The sequence below is a fragment of the Drosophila tropicalis genome, unplaced genomic scaffold (genome assembly GCF_018151085.1).
Source record: "Drosophila tropicalis isolate 14030-0801.00 unplaced genomic scaffold, ASM1815108v1 contig_867, whole genome shotgun sequence".
In the NCBI taxonomy this organism is placed as follows: domain Eukaryota; kingdom Metazoa; phylum Arthropoda; class Insecta; order Diptera; family Drosophilidae; genus Drosophila; species Drosophila tropicalis.
The window spans coordinates 2,985,278-3,011,667 of NW_027173362.1; the positions used below are offsets into that span (position 1 = coordinate 2,985,278).

At 37.3% G+C, this 26,390-nt stretch overlaps 4 protein-coding genes and 1 long non-coding RNA gene across 8 annotated transcripts; 4 read left to right on the forward strand and 1 right to left on the reverse strand.

The window, feature by feature from the left end:
* The first annotated feature begins 64 nt into the window (after positions 1-64).
* Positions 65-632, forward strand: ksh (transmembrane protein 167A-like protein ksh). Its single transcript, XM_068298526.1, has 3 exons — positions 65-217; positions 274-383; positions 446-632. The coding sequence occupies exons 1-3, from the start codon at positions 215-217 to the stop codon at positions 549-551; spliced, it is 219 nt and encodes a 72-aa protein (XP_068154627.1). The 5' UTR covers positions 65-214; the 3' UTR covers positions 552-632.
* On the reverse strand, positions 618-2,138 carry LOC137583480 (uncharacterized). 2 transcript variants are annotated; one of them, XR_011033416.1, is made up of 4 exons: positions 2,054-2,138; positions 1,728-1,839; positions 1,127-1,613; positions 618-1,045 (listed from the first exon to the last, which is right to left on the reverse strand). It is a non-coding gene; the product is annotated as an uncharacterized lncRNA (long non-coding RNA). The 2 variants fall into 2 exon arrangements; XR_011033415.1 differs by lacking the exon at positions 2,054-2,138 and adding an exon at positions 1,912-2,044.
* Positions 2,139-2,222: 84 nt separating this feature from the next.
* Fpgs1 (Folylpolyglutamate synthase 1) lies at positions 2,223-6,026 on the forward strand. Of its 3 annotated transcripts, none has more exons than XM_068298390.1 (5): positions 2,223-2,363; positions 2,819-3,217; positions 3,318-3,494; positions 4,550-5,388; positions 5,449-6,026. In XM_068298390.1, the coding sequence occupies exons 2-5, from the start codon at positions 2,903-2,905 to the stop codon at positions 5,867-5,869; spliced, it is 1,752 nt and encodes a 583-aa protein (XP_068154491.1). In that variant the 5' UTR covers positions 2,223-2,363; positions 2,819-2,902; the 3' UTR covers positions 5,870-6,026. The 3 variants fall into 3 exon arrangements, with proteins under 3 accessions (XP_068154491.1, XP_068154489.1, XP_068154490.1); XM_068298388.1 differs by having other exon boundaries at positions 2,266-2,542; XM_068298389.1 differs by having other exon boundaries at positions 2,266-2,527.
* Positions 6,027-9,181: 3,155 nt separating this feature from the next.
* LOC137583550 (NK1 transcription factor-related protein 2) lies at positions 9,182-15,708 on the forward strand. The gene is made up of 3 exons (XM_068298622.1): positions 9,182-9,462; positions 14,770-15,274; positions 15,350-15,708. Exons 1-3 carry the CDS (start codon positions 9,390-9,392, stop codon positions 15,603-15,605), a joined length of 834 nt encoding a protein of 277 aa, XP_068154723.1. The 5' UTR covers positions 9,182-9,389; the 3' UTR covers positions 15,606-15,708.
* Positions 15,709-19,841: 4,133 nt separating this feature from the next.
* Positions 19,842-26,281, forward strand: LOC137583642 (uncharacterized). The gene is made up of 4 exons (XM_068298732.1): positions 19,842-19,881; positions 25,237-25,351; positions 25,411-25,602; positions 25,658-26,281. The coding sequence occupies exons 1-4, from the start codon at positions 19,862-19,864 to the stop codon at positions 26,279-26,281; spliced, it is 951 nt and encodes a 316-aa protein (XP_068154833.1). The 5' UTR covers positions 19,842-19,861.
* Positions 26,282-26,390: the final 109 nt, after the last annotated feature.

Genomic DNA, 26,390 nt, shown 5'->3' on the forward strand with positions numbered 1-26,390 from the left:
AAATGGCGCGGAATTGACAGTGCTCATCAATCGGCAGTTGATAGTAATCGTAATTTATTCGATATCAATAACAACGTCTGAGTTGCGCATTCGATAACATATCGCGTGTTCGCTTATCGATAATCGCCGACTGGCAACGTCATTCGCAGTTGTTGTTGTTATTATTTTTTTGTTTTATTTTGTCCAGCTCAGTAGTTAAAAAAAGAAACACGAAATGGTTTGTATATATTATTAGCGTTGTTTAATCATTTACTAATTTTATGTTTACTTCAGAGTGCCCTTTTCAATTTCCAAAGTTTGTTGTCCGTGATATTGTTGCTCATATGCACTTGTGCTTACTTGCGGTCGCTCTTCCCCAGCATTATAGACCGGAACAAGACAGGGTGAGTGTAAAGAATGTTGTAGTAGATTCGGCTTATCCGTAATTGTAACCTTTTTTTTTCAGATTATTGGGCACATTTTGGAAACTAGCACGGATTGGAGAGCGTAAATCACCTTGGATTGGTGCCGCCTGTGTAATAATGGCATTCACTGTTTTGTTTTGGAGCTAGAATGAGTTTGTGAATAATAGACCATAGTTCTCAACTTTTAAGCTAAGCTAAATTGAAATTATAAGATTTTTGCATTTCCTATTATTATTGGTTTTCAATAGGCCTTTATAAAAACCTTAGGAAATATGTACGTACAAGCAAACATACATATAGCTATCATTATTAATGTAGATGTGTTGACGTAGTACCATACTTTTATAATAGAGGTGAACACAATCCGGAATTTACAATCAATTTTCAAGTCCTCCAAATGCCTTTTCATATATTTCTTGATCCCTAATCTAATCAAATGTACTACAGTTAGCCCAAAACTTTGTTAGTTCGACAATTTGCTAAAACAATCTTTAAATGCCATTGGGTATAACAACTGCAGTTGCTTGAGGAGCCACTGTCTGGGCATTGCCATTGTTAGTCTCATGGACTGGATGATTGTTAAGGCTCTCATAAAGTTGATTTGGCGGCGGTGCGGCAGCTCTTCCTCAGCCATAATGAGTCTGCAAAGGAGTCAAATAAACAAAACAAAGACATCAATATCACAATTTCACATAAACCTTTATCATTGAACTAATGCTCACCTGGCCATTGGCTGCTGTTGGTCCACCTGATTTGTGAAGGAAAAATGGAACCCCTCTAGCAGATCCAGAAGCTGCTGCTGTTCTTGTTGTGGTCGTTGCTGTGATTGCTCCATGTTATTGTTGTTATAGTTTAAAACAGACATCTCCTCGACTGGTGTCAATTGTTGTGCCACACGCAAATGCATTTCTATTGGCTGCATTGAATGCGAAAATGATGGTAAAAATTGTGGCGGCGGAATCGACAACGGCAACGTCTGCGGTTGCAGCGACAAAGTCGGTATGGCTGGTGGTCCATATGCACATGTGGCTACCTGTAGCTGATGGCGTTGCTGAGAATTCGGTTCACGTTACTGAGCGGCGGCAAGAGGTTGAAACTGCGATTCCCCGTCTTCTCGCCATATTGTGTCTTGTCTTGGGATATACTTTGTATGTGACAAGTATATAGCTCAGACTCGTGCTTCATCTCGACACAGCATTTGGATCCGATCTGCAAAATAGATAGAAAGAAAGACATACACATAGTATGACAAATGAATGAGAAAGGACACAATTCAATAGAATGGAATTGGATCTTGAATTTGAATTGGATTTTCTATAATACCTTAAAATCATAATTCTCCGGCATATGAGTTAAAGCGTTTTGCCTCCTTACGCACATCATTCCAGGCAATTTATACAGATGGTGCAGTCTCTGACAATTTTTCCGGAGAATCCTTTAAAATAGAAAATAGCCCAGTCACTTCAACATAAGTGAAAATAATATAGAGCGAAACAAAGGATACTGCCTAGTATATTCTTATATGACATCTCAACCATGGTTTCCAGAAGAAAGACACCTTCCATCGACTGGCAATCAGTGACACGCATTTGACAAAAACACTTCATTTAAAATGAAATTTAAAAAAGTACACAAATTCAACAAGTTACCCAACAAACATCCACATCACACTGCATATCACAGCAAACATCACAAATACGTCGATAGGTTTGCTCCGAAAATGCCGACTACGATAGGTTTTGCTCCGAAAATGTCGATTACCGATAGACTTGCTCCGATAATGTCGATTGCCGATAGGTTTATTGTATAACAGTTTTCAGGCAAAGGCGTAGCACAGTTTCTACTTGTATAACAGTTACAAAAGCAGTCGCAAAGAAGATTGAGGAAATCAGGGGCCAAAACAGAGACGAAAATCGGGAACAAAACAAGAAGCGAAAGCGTGCAGTGGCAACCCTTGAGGTGACGGAACCTTGTCGAAAGGCACACCATAAAAACCAAATCCACGTGATGGATAAGTGTGGAGGACAATTACTAAATCAATTTTAAGATGAAAGCAATGGTTGACAAATTATGAGGCCGGTCAAGATGAAACTGGCGACATGCCGTTTCTTCTGAGCTTGGGTGTGTGTGTTGTGTGGGTGTGTGTGTTGTGTACCGGGAGTTGCCAGCTTTTTCAGATTTTTTCTTTTATCCAGACAGCAAAATTATCGGAGTGGCAGCGCGATATTTCTAAAGCACCGTTATCTTTTGAAATGATTAGATATGTAAAAGCATGCTAATAATAATAATAAAATTATGTTCAGTTTTATTGGCGCATCTAATTGAGCGCGCCCAGACATTCAGATTAAATCTTATCAATCCCTGGCAACTGGTATACACTAGCTCCAAAATAATGCTTTAATCTTCCATTCCAGATATTACATATATTAGAATCACGCTCACCCCCCACAAACGCACCCGCACGCACGGCCAGGTGGTACTCCCGCCGATAGTCGAGAATGCCGAATCGCAATATAAATGTGGTTACTCGTCAGCTATGGCGTTTAGTACGACAGAACCAGAAGCCCAGTTTATATACTGCTATGATCAGCAACGGCAGCAGCGCGACCATTAGTGATCCCCCAACAAGGATTGGCCCTAAGATTCCAATGGAATACGATACACATTCATATGCAACGGTTTTGGCCCACACAAAGCCTGCACCGTCTTCAGCAGCAGCCACAGTAGAAGATCTTATTTTCTATCCCAAAGGACATTCAAGTTCATATTTGAAAAAAAATCACAGTAAAGCTGATGTGAATAAAGCTTTCGAGGTAATAACATACAAATATAATTATGTAATATTATGTGTATACATAAATACATATGCACATATATGTATAATTATATTTTTGTTTGTTGCTCCCATCATAGGATGCCATTCAGGCATTGAACTCTCTGCAAAGCAATGACAATGCCATACGAAATTCCATACAAAAGACTCGGATAAATACCAAAGAAGACACCATTAAGTACCTGGAGCGTAGTGGCTTACCATTGACTACAGTGGAGAAGTTGTCCTTCATACATGTAGCTGGAACCAAGGGCAAGGTAAGAGAATACTTCATTCAGTTCTGTATGTCGCTTGTTGATGGTGTGTAAGCGTGTGGAGTTTCTTCCCCCCTCTTCTTCCTCTGCCACTCGTCATTGATATGTTTATGTATATTTGTTTTTGTTGAACTGGTTTCAACAGAAATAATAGCTGAAGGCCAGTCAAATTAACGGTTCTAGTATTTCCAACAGGGCCGTCTTATTGTATAAAAAGGTTACCAGTGCGGGGGGCGCTATGAAATCATATCAGGTCCATTATTAAAAGGTCGTTGAACTTTGATAACTGATATACAAATTACGCTTAAGAGATAACGTATTTCTGAAATCAGAATAAGTTCTTTAAGCTCAAACCATTTCAAAGAATTTATATTGCAGATTTGATTTACTTCATATGCAGATTTAACATTAAAAACAAAAAAAAAATTAAACAAATTTTGAAAAAAATGTTCGAATATAAAAAAAAAAATTAAAGCAGATTTTAACATTAAAACAAAAACAGGGATGTTGGCATTATTTTTACATAAAAGTTTAAAAAAATGCCCTCTTATCTCTCAATCACTTTGTAGAAATCAAAAATTTAGATTATGGATTGAACCTTCTTTGATTTGAACTTAATAATTTTTAAAATTTAAATTTATTATGTCCAAAAGAATATTATATGGGTACACATATAAAAAAAAAGTTGGGTTTAATGGCATATTTGGTTATCTATAGGAGATTAAACTAATTCTTAGATTATGATATGTCGCCAACTTGGCTTAATATTTTGGCACGTTCCGTCCCTGAGGACTGTCCGTCCGACTGTTCGTCCACTTTTCTATGCATAGCCGATAAGATTGTTTTAGCTCGCTTTAGTTTGGTTTGATTTCTGTTTTCATTTACTTTTTTTTATTTAATGATAGATTGCGTTTGGCTTGTTTATGTCTCGCCCTCGCGCCCCTTTTGTGTCTCTTCGTCTCTCTCTCTCTCTCTCTGGCTATGATTGTGAAATGAATTAATATACATATATAGATTCTATGTCATTTGCATTTTTTTTTGTTTTTTTTTTTTTAAAGGGCTCTACATGCGCTTTAGCTGAATCTCTATTGCGACATCATGGTGCCCACACTGGATTCTTTAGCTCCCCGCACATTATGCATACGAATGAACGCATACGGATCGATGGTCAACCAATGGACAAAGATAAATTTACGAAATTATTTTGGAAGGTCTACAATCGATTGAAGGAGCAGAGTGAACATGAAAACGATATGCCGGCATATTTCAAATTTCTAACCATATTGTGTTTTCATGCGTTTGTCGAGGAGCAAGTCGATGTGGCTATACTGGAGGTCGGAATTGGCGGCGAACAAGATACCACCAATATAGTCCGCAATATACGCACTGTGGGTATCACATCACTGGGATTGGAGCACACCGAATTGCTTGGCAATACACTGCAGAAAATTGCATGGCAAAAGGCGGGCATAATTAAGCCAAATTCACATGTCTTTACACATGTAACGCAACCGGAATGCCTTCAGGTGATACGTGATCGTGCGTCCCATAATCAGGCCACTGTCTATGAGGTGCCCCGAATGGAAGACTATTTCCATTATAATCTACAGGATAAATATTTGGATAGCTTTCACAATACAATACGTCTGAATGGATCTCTGGCCATACAATTGGTATACGATTGGTTGGATCAGACCAAAGGTCCCCTGCATCGTGCCCATAAACCGAATGAGACAAAAATGTGTCCAGAAGTGTTACTGGGTCTCAGGAATACACATTGGCCGGGTCGCTGTCAATTGGTTGAATTTCATAATATGCGTTTACATTTCGATGGGGCACACACGCCGGAGAGTATGAAAATTTGCACGGATTGGTTCCAAACAAGCACAAACCACAAGTGAGTCCACTTAGTTTCAGCTAATCACTTTACTTACTAATTTCCCAATTCCTTATGCAGCTCGAATCCAAAGATTTTAATATTTAATCGCACTGGTGACACAGATCCCATAGAAATGTTGCAAATACTTCAAAACGCTTGCCGCTTTGATCTCGCCTGCTTTGCTCCCAATCTTGCCACCACGAATCCAAATAGACCCAGTCAGGTGATGGTACGCTACAGTGGCGAATATCAAATAACTCGTGCCCATGCCATTGCCAAAACGTGGCAGAACCTTAGCGAGGCGAGTAAACAAACTAACACAGTCCTTGTACACATCAGCCTATGGGATGCATTCCTTGATATACGGGAACGTTATGGCAACGAAAAGAATCTGGATATTCTTATCACTGGCTCCATTCATTTGCTGGGTGCCGCTATTTCGGCTTTAGATCAGTTGCATGAGACCAACAATGATCGGCCATCAAATGGACACAAGTGAAACCAATTCAGAACCAACTACTAAGAGCTTAAATAAACCATAACATAATTGGACGTTAATATAATTTATATATGTACTTATATTCCGTCATGTACTTACAAATATATTTTTTATTGTCAATATATACATAAGTATATGGAATGATTAGAAACTAAAATGTATTGAGGGCTTGCTTAAAATAATTTGTTATGTGTTCAAATTGTAAAGTACTTAACGATTTGCCTAGCTAATAAATAACAAAAACATTTTCATTTGAATCGCTTATCAGAGATATGTACGTACAAATTTGTTTATGGACTGTCTGGCAATTGTAAATTAAGACACGAGCCTATGAAACCTTTTATTTCTATTTGTTTAAGTGAAATAAACATAAACATTCTTTGTAGTGTCTGAAGACTAATTAACGTAGATTCGAATTTCGTCACGAGAAATATGAGAAGCAACAAATTGTGCGTTCTATTACATACATATATGTATACCGATGATGGTCCGTCTGTGTTAGAGCTCGTGGAGAAGTTTATAGTATTTGTCAGTTTTTTGTATCTACTTATAACTATACCTAGTTTAATCAAGATCGGGTGACTATATCATATACCACCCATGGCTACGAACGGTTGAAAACATTTGCTATTTTTATTAACTTTGTTATTACCTGAGATATTGTCATGAAAGTTAGTAATTGTTAGTTTAACATACTTAATAATGACTGTGTTAAAGTTTCTGGCGATCGGGTGACTATATCATATACATAGCTCGCCCTGAAATTTAATACAGTGAAACCTCGATATAACGAACTTCGTTATAACGAAAAACCCAATATAACGAATTTTTTGTTAAGTCCCTTGAAAAAACCTCGTTTTTACGAAGTTTTTCATACAAAAAAACACTATAGGTATAACGAATTTCTGAGCCTAAAAGCCTCTATGTAGCGAAGAAATTTTTCGAATACCTCTATACAACGAAATCCAAAAGAGCAAAACAAAATACATAGTATTTTGCAAGCCGTTAAAGTACCGTATCAATTATCTGAATGCAACGAATTCAGAACAAAGCAAAATAAGAAGAAGTCCCGTTATTACTTTGTGTGTACATATTAAATGCTGGAATTTGTTGTCAATCGCGCTTTGACTTTTGCCAAAATGACTTCATTAAAGCGTAAATCAATTTCCATTCGCGAAAAAATTTCTATAATTGATGCCGTTGATCGAGCTGATAAGTCGAAGCAAGAAATTGCTAAACAATTTAATATTCCGCCGAGTACTCTTTCTACAATTTTAACTGATGATGACATTGTTGGTAGTTTTGCGAAGACAGTCGATGTTGTCGAGGAGGAAGAAGAGCTAGAAACGGTTATCACCGCAAAAGAAGCTAAGCAAATGGTTGAAAAACTACAAACTTTTCTTGAGGCACAAGAAGCTACACCCCAGACTACTTTTGATGGCTTAGCATCTGTTGCACAAACTATAGATGGCTGTATTCAAAACTTGCGCAAACAAACTAAAATAACCAATTACTTTAATAAAGTCTAATAAAAAAAAAATGTTTATTTTTTGTATATTTACCCCCTTTCAGTGCAATTTAGCATTATTTTGGTGGAAACAATGTTTATAACGAATTTTTTTTTCAGATTTCTTTAAATTTCGTTATACTAAGGTTTTACATTTCAGTACCTATAGCGAATCAATAGATATAACGAATAATTTTGCGATCCCCCCTCAGATTCGTTATATCGAGGTTTCACTGTATTTGTTTAATGTGGCTGATAATGGCTGGAAGGGTATATTATATAGTTGTCATATAAATATACGATAAACCGTTCTTTGGCCAACTTGGATGAACTTTTTTATTTTCAATTTTAAGACTTTAGGAAAGGAGAAGGAGTAAAAAAAAAAAAAAAAAAAAACGTGTAAGGGTATACAAACTTCGGCTTTGTCGATATTTATGCCTGGCCAACTTTTTTTTTTTTTTTTTTTTGCATACTTTTCCGCCGTCGCTTTGCATGGTCTCTGATCCTTTTAGCCGACGGCCAGCGAATATATGTATGTAAAGACGAAGATGCAAAGAGTTTTAGCACAGGATTCATGATCAGGATTGTACAGAGAAAGTGATTGTTTGTTTTGTTTTATATGTGGTCACACTTGGTCTTTAAATAGAAGGACATGGAGGTGGAGATTGTGCAGCTTATCCAGGCCTTCGTCGAGGAATCAACAGTCCGTCTCTGGACTTTTCCGACGCCTGTAGATTAAGGGCCACAATATTGTCGTAGGTTTCCAGCCAGGAGCAGCCATATCTCCGTACTTTGTACTTAACTGACTTTAATTTAACTGTGAATGACTGAGGAGGCGCTTGGACAATTCTCCATGGAAGCGTTGGAAACTTTTACTGTTTGTGTTTGACGCCGCGCCGTAGAATTGACTACCATAAGTCCATACAGGATTCAAAATTGGGTGAATCCTTAAAACTTGCTGGGAGTCTTCGTAGATCGAAACGCTGATTATATAGAAGACCGTCACAACTCGAAGAACTGAACGAAATACAAACATTTCAATGCACACAAAACAAACAAACAAAAAAAAAAAAAAGAAACTGTCCTTTTCCGACGGTTCTTGCTTGGACTGGATATGGACGTACTCTGATGCTATTAACGGACGGAACGTCAATGCGACGACAATCACGGATGCTGGATGCTGCTGCAATGGCAGACAAAATGCATTCGCAAGAAGCCAAAAACGAAAATGAGAGAGAAAGGGGAATAGAAAATGATTGTATTTAGGGGTTGCAACGGCAAAATGTTGGCTGGGCCAATGGTAAGCTGGCAACCCTGCGTGGGTGGCAAAAAGCTGGTGAGTGTGTAAGTAGGATAGCATGAGTTAGAATGCGACAGCATGCCGGAGTATGATGCGAAAAAACAAAATGGCTAACGCTCTGAGCGGAAGTCCTGTGTGCGAGCGAGACGGTTAAACTACTGGTAACTGATTAAATAACGGTTAAATGGCATGTTAACGCTAGGGCCGACTGCCGACTGTGAGCGCTAAACTGTCTCGTTTACAGCAACAAATCCGCGTAATTCACTTCTTTTATTTTCGTTTCGATGTGCGTGTGAGTGTGACGGCGAGCGAGAGAGAAAGAGAGAGGGCGTGAGAGAAAGAAACAGTGAGAGGAGGCGGAAGAGAGTCCTGGCATCTATGCTAAAAGGATTAATAAACGTTCATCATTTCACATTTTCAGTTGTTCATTTGACGCAGCGCTTAACGGTTCAGCTGCCGTTTGCCTCGAATTTTCGCTCGTTATTTTGATTCGGCAAATATTTAAATTGCAATCGCAATTAACTAGTTCGCAAAATGTTAAAACATATATCAAGAAATACGTACTAGTAGTACACAAATCAATATCGTTTTTGTTTATGTGTCAATGTCAAGTGACAATGCTAACAAAATTATTCATTTAAAATCCACATTAGTATCTGAAAACATTACTTGAGAATTTTCCTAAAAAAAAATCAAGAAAATTATAGAAAAAAATGCAAAGTTCAAAGTCGTTTCTAATACGCGATCTCTTGGGTGATCTAATTAATCGACGTCAAACGGATTCGGGTGAGTTGGTCTATAATGGATTTCCTCTTACGATCGACAGCTAAATGGATGTGCTTACTGACAGGATTCTATTGAGCCATGAAAAGAAACAACTTATATCATATATTGTATGTCTTCTAGTTTCCTTCATTATCCTGAAAAGAACCCTGCTAGGGGACACTCTTCTGGATTAAGTAATAACCGTATAAGATTGTTGTTGGTGATTAGGTTAAGGTCATGGCATTATCCTTAATTTAGTAGTCACTCGAATTTAATTTGAGTAGCGTTTTTGGATAATTTAGTCCTTTGTATATAGAAAACTTTGGTGGAAGATTTGAAATCAAGAACTCTTTCAAATTATCAGCTCTGAAGATTGCAAACCAAAGCGGATAACTATTCAATATTGCCCACTTGAGAAACATCGGTTAGCATTAGAGGCGGTGACGGTGCCCCCGGAGGTCAATTAGCTAAACCCTTGTGTAACTTCTTCATTGAAAATGTTTAAAATGGTTATAATCTGCTAAAGAGTTCTAAGGATACATCTAAAAGGACTTTTAACACATTCCTTCCTATAGGAGGAATGAAACTTAAACAAAAATCAGTTGATAAAATTACTAAGACCAGTGAGTACGAGTTTCTGAAAGAATCAAAATAACCAGGGCGGGAGTTCTGGGAGGTTTATAGCAAAATTACTGATCAGTGAAGTTCGCGAAAATATTTTTCGGATCCGTCCAGTATTTCACCTATTCAAACTACGTGTTTTTTTTTTAATCTCCCAGTTTTTACAACCTTGTAAGTTGAAGTTTTATTCAACTATAAAAAGGCAGTCCTCGAATGAGTTTTCTAAGTGGCCCAGTCAGTTAGGCAACAGAACAACGAGGATCCGGGTTCGAATCCCAGATGGATGTAGTTTTCGTCTAAGCCGAAGGCCATAGTTGCCTATGCCTGTAAAATATAGTTAGTTAGGTTGATGGTTTACAATTATGTATATCCTATGCTGAAAAATGTTTACAAATACGATTTCAACTTACGAAACGGAATCAAGTCCGATATGGTTAAAGCTTTTTAGGATTACATATCCTGTAGATACCGTCTAAAAGAAGACCTTGTTAGAGGGTAACGTAGAGAAGGAGACGACTCCGATCCCATAAAATGTATATATATTCTTTATCAGTATGAGAAAATAAGTCGATATCCGAGTCCGTCTGTCCATCTGTACGTATTAACTTCACGTGATTAAATAGAAAGCTTCTTGAATGGAATTTGGTATTTGGTTTTTAATGGCTTAATAAGTGACAATTGTTTGGATCAAACAACTATATCAGGATTTATCGGTATTATTAGAGCTCTTCGAAGAATCCACTTGTTGGGGGGTATTCAGACCCCGCAACCTCTCATCCTGGATCCGGTTGGATGGTTGCATTCGAATGTCTAGAATTCAAAAATGGATGCGTTCCTTGCGTTCCTCTAGATACTATCAAAACTTAACTTTTGCCTAGTCGAAATTGAACTAATAATCTGGAAAGTGTGATCTGTTGATTCTTCACAACGTTCTTGACTTCCCTTTTAGTCGATATGTCCACAAGAAACGCTCTGATTTCTTTTGTCTGGCCAATTAGGCCTTATTGTGGGTTATCATTTCAATCTGACTCATACTTTGCTTTGATCTTGATGGGTGGGAGCGACAGATTGGGCGAATGGAGGGGAAGGGTGTTCAGGATGAAGTTGTACAGCAAATTGTCCTATTGCCCCGTTGGCATTTAAATCTCACACCTCGGCTCAATTATGACAGTAAAAACTTTTAACAGCAAAACGCAAATAGAGGAACGTACGGAGCACGGGCGAGGGTGGCGCAGTGGCATAGATAGAAGAAAGGGTCTTGGATTAGCAAAACAAGGGAAAACAACAACGCTCGGGGCAATAATTTAATTGTCTTGATATTGTTGTTGGATTTCGTCTCGTCCGTAACGTACGCCCTAACAATTTGTCACGTACAAACACTTTGATTGTTTAGCAGTAGAAAACAGTTGGCAATAAGGCAAAAAAAGGATGCCGTCTCCCTCTGTGTGTGTGTGTGGGGGTGTGTGGGTGTGCGTGTTTCCTTAGGTACCTTAGGCAATCTGTGTGGATATGTGTTAGTCCTTCTAATTATGCATTACATTAAATAATGTTTAACTCAACAATTACAACTATTTAGGGGCTAATTGTTAGCAGTTAAATAACTAACAAAAACGCAAAAGTGAAAACTCTTTTTGCTTCTGTGTGTGTGCGTGTGGGTTGTGGGATGCCCTCATCGTGATCTTCAAGTGATCATGTTTATTGAAAAGAGATTATACGTGGCGTCAATTTATTATATAAGGTGGAGTCCTTTTAGGTCCTTTACCTTGCAACTCTCCTCGGCCTTCTTTCTTTATATTCAAGTCTGCCTCCAGCCTTCGGTCAAGTTCACAGACTTCTTTAAGGTGTTTTAAGCTGAGAGTAAATGTATGAGATATTATATTTACCATCGAGATCTCGGGAACTATATAATCTAGAGCTAACAAATTTGGTATGTACATCAGTGCCGGATTAAGCAAGCACGGGCCCAAAATTTTAAAACAATTCAAAACCCAAAAATTAAGTTTCTGTCGTCTTAAAGCAAACTGGAAGATATTTTACTTCAAATATAGTGAAAATCGAACAAAATGACATTTTACACATAAATTGTTGGCCAATCTGTTAATTCAGACGTTAATTCTAACCGATTTCAAAAAGATATATCTCAATTAAGTCGCAATTTTAAAAAGGCATCAAAGACTTGGCTAAAAAACATTATTTGGAAAGTTAGGAGTTTCTAAGAATATTTTACATTTAACTTTTGTCAATTTACCTATTATGTTCGGCGATCAAAAATCTTTTTTCATCGCCCCCTAGCATTTACTGATCCCGTCACGGGGCTAATCAGGCACTGATTGCATATATTCAAATTCTAAGAATTCCAAGAATGAAAAATGATTTTTGCTCAACGTTCATAGTTAGGCGGTAAAGAAATTATCATATATCATACATGGAATCTTAAAGAAATTTAGGGACGTCCTGACTATTTAGACACTACAGGATTTCTTAGGTTTTGAACTAAATTGAAACAAATTTGAAAGTTTTGTCATTTTATGTGATTTGAAATGAAATAAATACTAAAAACTTTCTTTCCATAATTCTGGAGTCATTAGGATTCACTCTTTGATAACTAAAAGATAGAAACTCTACCTTCGTTTTACTTTCGAATAGAAACAGGGATTCCACTAAAGTCCTTTTTGGACTCTTTTGGACTTATCCTGAACGCACTGAACTGCTCTTTCAATACTAATTGAGTATGTGATGTATTTTTAAATAAGAACTGTGAAGTGGTTACCTTTGGTGGTACAAGGATAATGCTCGACTAGATCAACAGGAATGCTGAATATACATATAATTTAATGTCTTTCCAATCTGGAACATATGTGCCAACTGATTTTTTGTCTGAATTTTGTCTTGAGAAGTTGTCTTCTATAATGGACCTTAAATTGCTCGCACATGTCGGTTTATATTATTTTTTTTTATGATTGTTCGTGTATATACTTATATATATCTCACAGTTCAAGTGCCTATTAAATGGCAATTGTGTCGCAAATTGATACGACGTGACTTTTCAGCAAAAGAAAGAAATCACTCGAGACGCCGACAGCCCACTCTCTTGCTCGGTTTCGTCTCTGGCCGCGCAAGGACTCACTCCCTCCCTATTTGGCTTGATATAAATAGAAGGGCGAAACCCATTTGGGGTTAAAATATGAGAAATATAAAAATAATTTCCGACGCAAACGAAATCAAAATCCGAATCGGAATCCTTGCTGGGCGAGCACACGTGAGCGCCTGTAGCGTCAGTGAAACCGAATGCATGCTTGTTTGATGATGATGACGATGTCGATGATGATGTGTATGAAGATGAGATTCGTTGGTGGATGGTTTCTTTCGAAATCAAAAAGGAAATCCAACAAATTCCAATAGGAAACAATTGAGAATGCGTGGAGAGAGAGAGTGGGAGCGGGAGAGCGAGCGGACACAAAGACACGTGAATTTAATCAGGCTGCCCCGCAGTGTTCTCCAGTTCTATAAAGGATATGCGCGACGGATATATAAATAACAAGTTGATTGTGGGCAATGTGGGAAATGTCTTTTTTAATGGACCAACGCCCACTTGACTCAGAACTCTTTTGGATTCCCTTCGACGAGAATAATGTGTGGAGCGTTGTCTTTGCTCACCGCAGGATAATGAAATTCGATTGAAAAGTGGCTGCACGCGTAACATCCTTAAGCCACAGACCACCGACCAAAAAACGCATTAATGCCACGCTGCGTTCATCCAAAAAGACGAAGAAGATGGCCACGTCAAGTGAAGTGAACCACAATCAAATTGATCAATCCTGTTGATGATGACTTAAATTTGAGCATGAGACAACCAAAAATTTAACGCCTTAATACAGATCATTGCCCATTGAAAACCATTTATCAACTAGTCATAAGCGATTGGGAATTTTTTAGACCTGAAATGATATATTTAAGTCGCCCAAGCAGGAAGAAGGAAGCTTTTCCGACCCCATGAAGAACACAAAGTATTGACAGTGATGGTCACTAAGTTAGCACATTTTCGATTCTGATTTTCTCATCTGTCGAGTAACTTTATAAAGAAATTATTCGAGTAATTTATTAGTTATTGTATTTAGATGATCGCCCTGAAACCTTTTCCCGTCACCTCGCCTCCATTTACGGTTGAACACATTTTCTTCTAGAATGTTTTTATATTACTTACCACAAATTCGTTTTTTGACCTCGTGTTGGACAATAATTAATACTGAATTTCCTAATTTTTTTCTAATTCTCTTCGTTCTTCTTCCTTTTGCAAAGCATTTTGGGAACTTTTGGGAACAATCTTGTCAATTGCTGGGGATATCAGTAGAGAGTGAAAAACCAAACATTCACGTTTTTCATACTTTAGGCAAAACATACGAAAAGTTGTTACTCGATACTTTTTCAGCCTATTACTTTAAGGGGCGAAATTCCACCAGTTTCACTCTTCTGCATGGCTCCAGTATAAAGATTGTTGGCCGTTCTTTGGCAGAAATTCAACTCTATAGATAAAATATTATTCCGCTGAAAGTTGCCTAAGACCATTTGGATTTGTTTTCTGTTCTCTTCTATGTGAAAAGGATTGTAGATAAGATTTTTGCTTTCATAAAATTTAGTTTTACTTTTCCATTAACTTTTTTGATAATTTGTGTTTACTTTTTATTGTTTGCTTATACCATCCAACAGAAATTGAGTTGTCCAATGAGGAATCCGATATTGATATCGAGGATCGCTCCACACCGGATTCAACTGCACTAGGCTGTCCGCAGGATCTTCTGCTATCTCATCATCATCACTATGATGAATCCAGTGTGGAATCGTGTGGTACGGCCACCCCAGGACCAGTATCAGGGCCCGGCTTGAATGCAGTAGCCGCCGCCGCCGGAGTAGCTGCTGGTCTGTTGGCTGCTGCGGCCAATGGCAATGGAGACTCGGGAGGCAACGCCGGCAGCCTAGTAGGTGGTTCTAGTGGTGGCTCTGGTAGCGTTAGTTATGCGGAACACAAGCTTCAACTGAGCAAAAGTGGACGAAAGCCACGACGCAGGCGCACTGCATTTACCCATGCCCAGTTGGCCTATTTGGAGCGTAAATTTCGTTGCCAGAAATATTTGAGTGTGGCAGATCGCAGCGATGTGGCCGAAACCTTGAATTTGTCCGAAACCCAAGTGAAAACTTGGTACCAGAACCGACGGTGAGTAGGAGTGGCAATTATTTGTACTTTTAGAAATATCAAATCTTATATCGTTTCCCTCTCTCTTGTGATCAGCACCAAATGGAAGCGCCAGAATCAATTGCGTTTGGAGCAGCTGCGTCATCAGGCCACACTTGAGAAGGACTTTGCTGTGCAGGATAGTGGAGCTGGTGGTGGCCTTGGTGGTTGTTGTCCCCCTGGTCTAACCAATTCGTTTAGTGCAGCTGCCGCGGCTGCTGCTGCTGCCAGCAATCCGTGCAACTTCTTAACGTCTGCCGCAGCGGCAGCCATATTCCGCAATGTGGGCTATGTACATGGATGTCCCTTGTAGGCGTGGTAACTTCACGCTGCCCCAAAATACCTCAATTCCCAAACATTCTTACATTGAACACTATTACAAACCACAAGCCATGTAAATAAAACGATAACAATAATCCTTTGTTCGGGTTTTTTTCCTTAGTTTTGATTCGTGTGCAATAACAAAAATCGTACCCGATATTAATAACCATATATATATATATATATACTTATTTATATACTTATTTAATTATATGAATAAGCCTAGTCTAATTCAACTGTAATATATAACAATAATAGCAAGAAAAACATGTTTTTTTCCCCCGAAAAAAGAGAAATACATATACATAATGTGTGGCATACTTCTAGGCGTCTTGTTTTCTTTGGGTTTAAGGGCAAGGATCCACACAGAAGAATAAACTTCTGCAATCCAGAAAAATTTATGATTTTACTGTCAAATCGTTCCATGTCAAGTGTAAATTTTGATCAGGGTGAAAAATTTGAGATTAAGAAAATCAAGATGGCAGATTTTGTGTTATTAACTTCAAGTGAAATTCGGAGAATTTTTCGCCACCCATTATAAGAGTAGTAAAAAAAAATTGAAACGTAAATAAAACCAAATTATTAAATTAAAAGTCTCGGAGCGTTTAACTTTTAAAGGTGAATATATGGTTGTTTAATAAGGGAAATATGCCCTCTAAAGTATGCAACAAGCGGGCTAACAATTTTAAAAGCATCTGCCAAACTGTTTTTGAAAGGATCAAACGTTCAAATGTGGATCTAGAATTGTCAAGTCATAAGGAAAATGTGTCCTCTAAAATAAGTTACAAAGCATGCGAACAACTTTGAAAGAACAAATTTTGAGATTTTTATAATGAATTTGATCTACCCCAATAAGTAAACTATGCTTATTTGCAAGTCCTTATCTGCTTCCAACACAATGTCCTTAAATACAGTAGATTTCCCATAGAAGAATCCTGATGATCTCTCCCCATCGTATTGCAATTAGTATAAAGTTTTACGTTTTGTCAACAATTTCACAAACGACAAAAACCAAAAAAAAAAACCAAGCCAAGCCAAACAAGGATTTGTAAATGAATGAAAATAAAAAAGGATACAACAATTTGCAGCTGTGTATAAAAGCTATGACATTTGAAGTCCATGCTTGAAAATCAACTTAAGCGAATCATACAAAACGTTATCAATTTGTCGCTATATAGCAAATAACCCAGAATAGACATTTACATATATACTTACACATACATACAAACATATGTATATGTGTGTGTGTATGTCTGTGCGTATGTATTCTTATTCAACATTCATATTGTATATGCATATAACTTTTATAAAGAGGCAGGAAGAGTAGACAAGTGGATGTGCTTGGATGAGGAGCGTGGCGGTCGAATGGCGGGGGGGGGGGAATGTGGAGCAAGGAAACGTAGACGTCAACGCAGCCAACCGGAAAACAAGCAACAACTCGCTATGCGCAATTATAACGGGCCACAGAAGCGCAAAAGTATAACGGGCCAACATATGCGAGCGAAAGGAATGGCAATAGTGTACTGTTACATTTTCATGCACATTTAGCTCGCTAGAGATGCCGGGATACACACACACATACATACACGTACACACAGATAGACAGATTGCGGTTATTCGGCTATGGTAGGCTGGGTGGTGGGGATTGGGGAGTCGTGGTGAGAGTGGGCGGTAACAAGCACACAAAAAGGACGAGAAATGTTTAGCCACAAATTGAATCTCGACGGTGAATGAGTTAACGAGCAAACATTTGCCCCTCTCCCCATTCACTAGCTCACTCTTTTGCTCTCTCTCGCTCTTTTTTACATACATACATACATATGTATGTAGGTATATGTGAGCGGGTGTAGCAGGTGAGGTAGAGCAAGAACTTGCAGTTACCGTTGCCTAGTTCGAGTGGCCGCTGCAATGTTAAAGAGAGAACAGAACGCTAATTAAAAAACAAAAAAAGAAAAAAAAAACCGCCACAAGACACTTGAGGCAGCGGATAGAGAGATAGAAAGTAAAGGAAAGAAATAGAAAAACATCCAAAGAGAGAAAATTGGTAAAAGCCAACGAGGGTGGGGGCTGGCGTCCCCGACATGTTAACATTGCCATGAAATTGTCTATGAAATGTGAATGTAATTAAATGAATAAAATGCAACTGCCTTTCCACTAGCCCCCCTCCCCCCGCCACTCTCACTCTATCCACATTTCATGCGGTTCATTTGCCTATCCATTGAAATTTCAATTGGATTTTTAATTGGTACATTTTACCTTCTACATTGCAATTTTATTCATATTTCAGGATACTTTTTATTTTTTTCTTCTCATTTCATATCCTTTGTGCCAACAAAGACTAAAAGGGAAAAAAAAATACTATGCAAATGTATAGAAAAAGTTTTTTGAGCGATTCGTTTGACGGCTTTCGTTCTTCCACTTTGATTTGTATTTATTAAATGAGTTAGTTAATGGATCAGATGGCCTTCTTCCTTTGCCAATTGCCACAATTCAAGCACAATAACTTTTGAAATAGATTCCCCCCATTAGACTGGAAATTGTATCATAGAAAAATGTGGAGAATAAACAAATTTTTACGCTAATAAATTTATATAGAGTAAGCATATAAGGGAAGATTAGAAATAATGCAGGAAAAAAGGAATTGGGTACTTATTAGGAGTAAAAATATATTTTGGAAAGGAAATCAGATCGACAAAATATATGTGAGAGGCAGAAGAAAGCTTTTCTTTATAAAGTTCTCAAGCGATTTCGCTGCAAGGACCTTATATCCCTTTTTAGGGTAGTTTGCAGTCGTTGATTCTGACTATGAATTTGGTATTTCTGAACTGAACATAGTCCCAGTTGCCACAAATACATATACATATTCGGAAACTGAACATTTTGTAGGTTGACTATAACTTGTGTTTCATCAATCCGATCTTCTGGAAACTTAGGGATATTTTGTTGCACAGTAAAAACTATCTTAGTAGTAAATTTCAGAAAGATACCTCAACTGTGGCACCGGTTTTTTGTAAAGTATTAGTCGCCCGATCTGGACGTTTTTCGTACTTTATCTCATCTAGGTTATAAACAGTTTTAATTCCAAGTTTACCTACATACCTACCAACATCAATATACTTTATGGTATATATAAAACTAGAATCAATTCAGAAAAACCAAATCCGAAATTATAATAAAATGGAATATGAATACTTAAGGCAGATAAAAAGTTCGATTTTATTGCCTTGTATTATTGATTAGCATCCAAAGAAGCTTCAATCTACATAGACAGGATGATTAATCAGATTTCGGATTATAACAGATAGATATTCAACATTTTGTTTATGAATTTGTCATATTAAAGAAGTGTGTGGTGTGTGTGTTTGAAGTGCAAAAGGTTGTATAATTTAAATTTAAAATGGATATAAATTTAACTTTTATGAAATGTCTCTCAATGTAATGCATCGAATTTTCTTTTAACAATTACAGTAACCTCTCGCAGTTTGAAATTGTTTTCCAAATTTATGGCAATTTGTGTAATTTCTTTCTCCTCCAGCTGCCTGAAAATATAACGTGAACTTGTCATTATCCTTGCAAAGATGTCTTCGGGCCATTGCTGTCTCTCTGCCTCGGTCTCCCTGACTCACTCACTCGCGCTCGACTAGACCAACAACACTTGACTTCCGGCTGAGCCATTACAATCATCATCATCATCATCGTCTTCCACGTCATTATTATCATTACGATTCCATAGATAATAATGCTAAAGTCAGAAATGGTCGTAATGCTTTGGGAAATGGTAACTGTTTGCCATATTGTGTGAAAATTGTTGTTGTCCTTGTTCTTCTTTGTCCAAGTGCAGTTTACAATTTGGTGGTTGCTCCTCGGTGGTTGGCAGTGGCTTTCGGTTTCATTTTATGATTAAAATGTTTGTCATTATCCGTTTGGAAAAATGTTGCAAATTGTGTTTGTGCCGCGGGCCGTGCCCCACTTGTACTTTGTCCATGCTGTCGGATGACTGACATATTATGCGCTTACGGTATTATTATCATTTCCTTCATGGAAAAATCTTAGCTGCGCTTTGTTTTTCACATTTCATCGTAATGAAATCAGATACCTTGAAGCTTTAGTCGAACCATTGTAAACAAAAAATGCTTGAAAGAGCTCAACTTGTTCGATTTCGAACACAATCGAAGACTAAACAGTTCTAAAGTGGAGTCAAGACTGAGCACATTTCAATTCATTTGAAGTGACAGTGTCAAGTGCAACATGTGCGACGACTTGGAGCAGTGAGTAAAGATATTAGACCTAAATATTATTTCAATGGTATACATACATATATTAAAATATTAATCCCTGGCTTTGCTGATCTTTATCTGTGGCTTGAGAACGAGGTTTAAAGATATTTTTAAGAAAAGTCTAAGAGATACATTTGATCAGTCATAAAATGCAATTATTAACCATCCAAGGTATTAGGAATTTAACCTATTTACCCCTTAAGGTATGCAAAAGTTATGTCTAATTGTCTAATTTACGCTTTAAGGTATGTAATAGAATGTTAAGACTTTCGAATCATGTAAATCTTTTCCAGTTTCTTTAAACAAGGAACCAATTTTTGTTACAAATACCTTTGACTATCTTTCACTTCCTTTAGAAGTCACAATTCCCTTATTTGACAGAGATTTTATCTATAAAACTGTCCAAACTTTGATATCGCATATCGATTCTTCCTTTAAGATGACAGGTTTTTACTCCCAATGCCCCAAAAGCTTGAAAAACGTTCTGTAAATCAGAGAAAGGCAGTGGACAGATTTGGGAAAAATCAAAATCAATATGGGTTTTTTATAGTGTAACAAAGCCTTTTAAAATAAGGATAGTACCATGATCCACAATGTTAGCTATACCCTATACCGTGTTCTCCATGGAGTTTAAAGATTGAAATTAAAGAGAGGGAGATTCCCCCCTGGATCCGTTTCTGGAGAAGGGCAAAAATAGTTACACACTTCTCTTAATTAAATGCCAACAATTTGCAGTTTTGTTTTGTTGTTTTTAAAATTGTAATTGTTATTATGAACTTGTATCTCATAACATGACAAATTGAAAGTTTGAATTTAAAAAGATAAATATACATATGTATTGTATGTATGTATGTAATATAAGGACAACAACTTCATTAAGAACAAAAAACGCCTACAGCAACCGCAGCAGCCAATCCCAATCTAAATCTCAATCCCAATGCCAAACTCAAACAAATCAACATATAATGATATGAAAATCTGTTGGCTTTTGTCAAGAACAAAAAAAAAAAAAAACCCCGAAAGCCATCTATGATGGGTGTGAGGGAAGATGGGGGATTGGATATTTCATGTTGTCAACAATTTGTCTTAAATTAGGCGTAAAATGTACAGATTGGTGGCAACAAACCTCTCATCATCATCATCATCATCATCATCATCATCGTCATTATCATCATCAGTCGACAGTCAATGGGGTTGGTGTTGGTTTAATGTCAAATAAAAGGGTAGTTTCCCCCATCATACCCTCCCTCCGCTCAACTTTGACAACTTCACTCAGTTTCATTATGATTGTTATTATTGTTATTAAGCATTATATTGTTGTTGTCGAGCTTCTTGTTTTTTTTGTTGGTTTCCTAGCTTACGTATGTAAAAAAGTAAAGCATTTTGGACAATTGGAACATTTCGCCCATACAGGCTAGTCTAGAACTGTTAAATGGGGGAATTTTCCCCCTTAAAGTATGCAATATACCGGGAAAGTATTCAATCTTAGCAACTTTTCGTATGCCTTGTAACTTAAATATTGTGCACAAACAATGTTTGTGTATTCAAAAACTCCTTAACACGTTTCAAAAGTCGAATTCTTGGACTACTTGTTGCATACTTTTGGGAGCAAATTGCACTAATTTCCCCACAAAATCCGCTCTTCAATTTCTTCAAGGGTATTCCATCTTCGATGCAGAACAATTTACATTTTAGCCTTTTTTTTTGACACTTTTATTCTTCGACAACCCCTCGGCTAATTTGGTCCCATTTATGCATATTATCGAGTGCTTGAAGGGTGAATGGGAGGATTAAAGCAGTGGCTGCACTTGTTAGCTGGGATCAGGAGATCTATATCTTTATTAACTAAGCTGATTTGCATAATTGTTATATGCGATTTTGTTTCGAAATTGCGGTAAGTAAAAAATAGACGTGGGTAAATTTAAATCTCCGTATTAAACAAAAAATGTCATATGTGAGAGAGAAATGCGTGTTTTCCCAGAACATTGAGAAATCACTTAAATTGTTTATATACTTACAAATTTATTATTTTGTATATTTTTATGACAACAATCATTTTAATTTGGACAGAGTTTTGAAAATATTTTTGAAAGGTTTCAAAAACATAAATAAATCAGAGCAAAAATATATAATTGTTTTATAAAGGATATGAAGTTGTAAGCATTTATTATAAAGGAAAATAACAGTTATTCGATGACAGAGAAGCTTGTGTGGGTCTTATTGTGCTGGGTAGGGCGGGTCGGTTCTAGAAAAATATTTTTAATTTGCAGGTTAGAATAATGTCTTTCAATTTCCATTAAAATCTCGAGACCTATATCTAAATAAAATTAGTTTCTTTATATATCCAAGTGTTTAAGTGACATGTTTTGGAAATCGGTTAGAAATTGAAGAAAATAAAGTCTGAAACGACAGATCACCCAAAAATGAGTGTTGAAAAGTTGTAAAAAAAAAATAATATCTTTGCGAATTGTTTTTAATCCTTTTAATTTATGCTCTAACTTTGCCTTTAAAAGAGGTTTTTTTATTTTTAGGATTTCGGACTGCTACAGTACTCGATCTCAGCCGGATTTCGGGAATATCAAGCGGGTAGTTTCGCTTTCTCTGAACAAATTTCCCATCCTAGGCGAATTCAATAACCATAAGCGATTCCATTTAATATATGGCTTTTATTAGGTTTCTTTTGGGCCTAGACAAGTGCGTAAGAAAAGAAAACGTAAGAATCTGCAATTTCTGGGATTGCTTGTGTGAGGTTAGTTTTTTAGCCTTTTCTCTCTCTCTCTCTCTCTGTCTCACTGTCTCTATGTATTTCTTAGTCGGGGGGCGTGCCATTTTGTAAAATATGCATAATTAAAATACAAAATGCACAGTCTTCGGCAGCCTCAGTCACTATCATGTCCTCCATCTATCTCGCTCTCGCTTTAAGGAGCGGGCCCCATCTTGGGCCAAAGTTGTTAATCTTTTCATGCGGCTGCATAATTAAAATTCTGAATATGGAAATTTTTTGAAAGAGCGTCTCTTGGCAGGACGTAAAGAGAAGAAAGGGGGGGTGAAGTGGTGTGGGGCGGTTGGTGATTGCAAATGGGACAAACGGCCCAAAATAAAAATACGTAGCTGATGTCCAACGACTTTCGAGATACTCTACATACAACAGACAAAGTGAGCAGAGGAATAAAGTTGGCGATGTGAGACAGTCTGAGGTTATAGGCTTGGCATGTCCCATTTGTATCTATGTAAGGGTATACAGGACATAATAAAACGAAAGATACACACACACACACACACAACGCACTTGTCGCAGCAGCAACTTAACAGTTTGCCCGCTGCTGTTGCTCGTTAACAGTCACAATCTCGCTGTCTTTTGCCAGCTCTATTTTCCTACCTTTTCTCTCACTCCCTCCTCCTGCTGCAAGGAGTGTATGTGTGTATTTGTTAAAGTAATTGCAAAATATGAATGCATAATGAGCAGATATTTCCAAGTGTAGAGAAGAAAAGATGAAACTTCCAAGCTGTGAGTTGACTTTTATGCTAAAATGCACTCGTCGCGCGTGTATTTGCATTTGTCAAAAGCAGCACAAGGACATACAGAGACATGCACATACATGTATAGATTTACAGGAATCCTTAGGCCATTTATACAGGTCTCATTCTCCAATTCTCTCTCTCTCTCTCTCCCACCCTCTCACGTTCTGCCTATGCTCTTTTCACCAGATAATCCCTCCATGCCATTGCTTAACAAATTCAGTTCCGTCTTGCTTATCCGCCATGTGTTAAGTGAAGTTGAAAACATGTCAAAATGTTTTGGAGCTCATTAAAATTGTTGCACATTTCAATTTGTGTGCACAGATGCGGATATTATAATAGTGTTAGGTTAACTAACTCGGCCAGTAAATGCGATCCATTCAGATCCCTTAACTTTGAAGTTATCGATAACTTCTCAGTCTCGTCCTTTTTGGCTTACAACTACATCTATTATCTTATAATTACTTACTAAGATCTGAAAAAGTGGAAAAAATTATAAAAATGGCTCTCTGAAATTAAACTAAAAACTTTTTGATAACGAATGGAGATTTATTTCATCGAAACGAGACAATAATATTATTTTAATATTGTAAAAAGTAAAGTAACTCCAAGTTATGTTAATTTTGAACGAATTTGTTCCCCCAAAATCAGAAAGAGAAGAAAATAAATAATCCCTCTGTGACATATTTAAAGAAAAACTAGAGGGCCGGTCTAACTTTGACTGCGCCGATGTTTGTATACTCTTCCAAGTTGTTTGTTACTCCTTCCTTACCTTTAGCCGTCCAAGTGGAAAACGTTTTATCTAAATAGTCTAATGGACGGCCTACAATCTTAGCAGTGGCGTAGCCAGAAAAATTTTTGGGGGGGGTTAACATGTTTTAGGATCAAAGATATTGAATTGGCTGAATCAATTTTATAGGAAATGAACCAATTTTCGGGGGGGGGTTTTATCCCCAAAACCCCCCCCCGCATGTCAAATAACGAATTATTGATGAAGTCACTGTTTCCGACTATGGGTGCTATGTGATATAGTCACCCCATGGGAGCCCGATCTTGGCACCGCCGTTTAAAGTTGTAATAAACTTACCAATATTAAAATTCACGGCAATAGCTCAAAATAACGAAGTTATTGAGAAAAGTCACTATTCGTGACTTTACCGTTTGTATGGGAGCTAAATGATATAGTGGTCCGATCCGACTGAATCCGAGATATACAACCCCTGCAATTCTGTAGCTCCAACGGTCTAGGAGGAGTTTGCGTTGATCCAGACGGATGGACATGACTATTTGAGCTCGTCTCTTCGTGCTGATCAAGAATATATATACCATATATGGTCGGAGATGCTTACTTCTATGCGTTGCACACTTCTGACTTAATGTACCCTTTTTGCAAGGGTATAAAAAACGCAAAACTTCGGTCCGACACTTTAAAACATTATTTATTAAAAACATAAAAATAATTTTTAAGTTGAAGGACCCTTTTAAAAAAACAAATTAATTTAATTTGTTTCGCTAATTTTTTTGGAGAAGAAAAATAAAATTTTCGATATTTTTATGATTTGTTAATAACAAATGTATTAAAAATTGGAAAAAATAAATTCCATAGAAAATTATTCTTAAGATGAAATTTGAAGTGATGGTTTATAAACTATTTAAGAAAAAATGGTTACAGTTAAAATAGTTCAATGAGCTTATTTACCGGTTTAAGGATAATAAGGATATAGTCTATCCAAACCCCATTCAAACTACTAGACCTAGCGGCCCACTATGTTTGTTTTTTTTTTTACTGATCAAGGGGTTTATAATCTCATTTTGTTTTTATTATAGATATCATGCCATACGTCCTCAAGGATTTGATCTTGAGCATTTTCGAATTATAATTGGGCAATCGTTTATAGCCGATAAGTGTGCATTTATCTATCAAAGCGACAATATTATCGAGGTAGGTACATACATATATAACTTTTAGTTTGCTTTTCCGATTTTCTTATTGTCCTTTAGCTCATTAATGGCTTTGAGCAAATGATGAGCCAAGAGGAAATTGATTTTGGCGCTGAATCTTTGGCATCCATACACGTGGCTGGCATAATGCTATATATGCTATATCATAATAATCTGAGCGATACGGAAGTGCGGCGAACTATATTCCTACAACGCTGTTTCGATTATATGGCCTGCACCGAGGAAACACATGTGAGTCATAATGGAAAATGAAATGCCATTTTCTATCCGTCTCTTTCCATTTCAGATCCATGAATTATGCGTTGAAATCGTATGTTTGTTGGATCTCAGTCATTCGGGAAGTATACTCAATGTGATTATATGTTGCCGGCATGCCAGTGTCCTGTCCACAATGGCGCAGATTGTTAGCACCTGCCTGCTGTGGTCTATGCTAGATCGTTTAACCGACTTGGGCTTGGATGCCCATCGTTTGCGTGCCTATCCCGAATTGATGGTAGCCATAGCCATAGTCAATCCCTCAGTGTATCTGAAATCCTATTTGCATGCTCTCAATTTAATAGTAAGACTAATTGCAGCCCTCCTCGCTGCGGGCCCATGTGGCTCAACTGAGAAACTATGCCGAGAGGTAGGTGTCCCAAGGGATATGTTCAAGTTGTCCAAAGACGATGCCATAGGTATATTTCGCTGGCTCAACATCATTCTGACTGAATCGAAAGTGGATCTAGATCTGCTGAAGGATGCCCCAACTGACGAACGCCTGGTTGTCCTAGAACTCACGTGCGAATTAATGCAGCAGCTGCAACAGCATTTAGATCCTGAAACGAAATCACTGGATGTGGACACAAACATTTCCCTTGTTCGCGATAAAAATACAGATCGTGTAGAAATTGATAACTGGCAGTGGTTGTAATATAAAGATTTTTCATGTTTAATTTTTGCCTAGTAAAATCAATGCACAATGATTAATTCAATCTAACGTCTATTTTAACCATAAATTTTGAGTCAGTGTTGGAAAACTT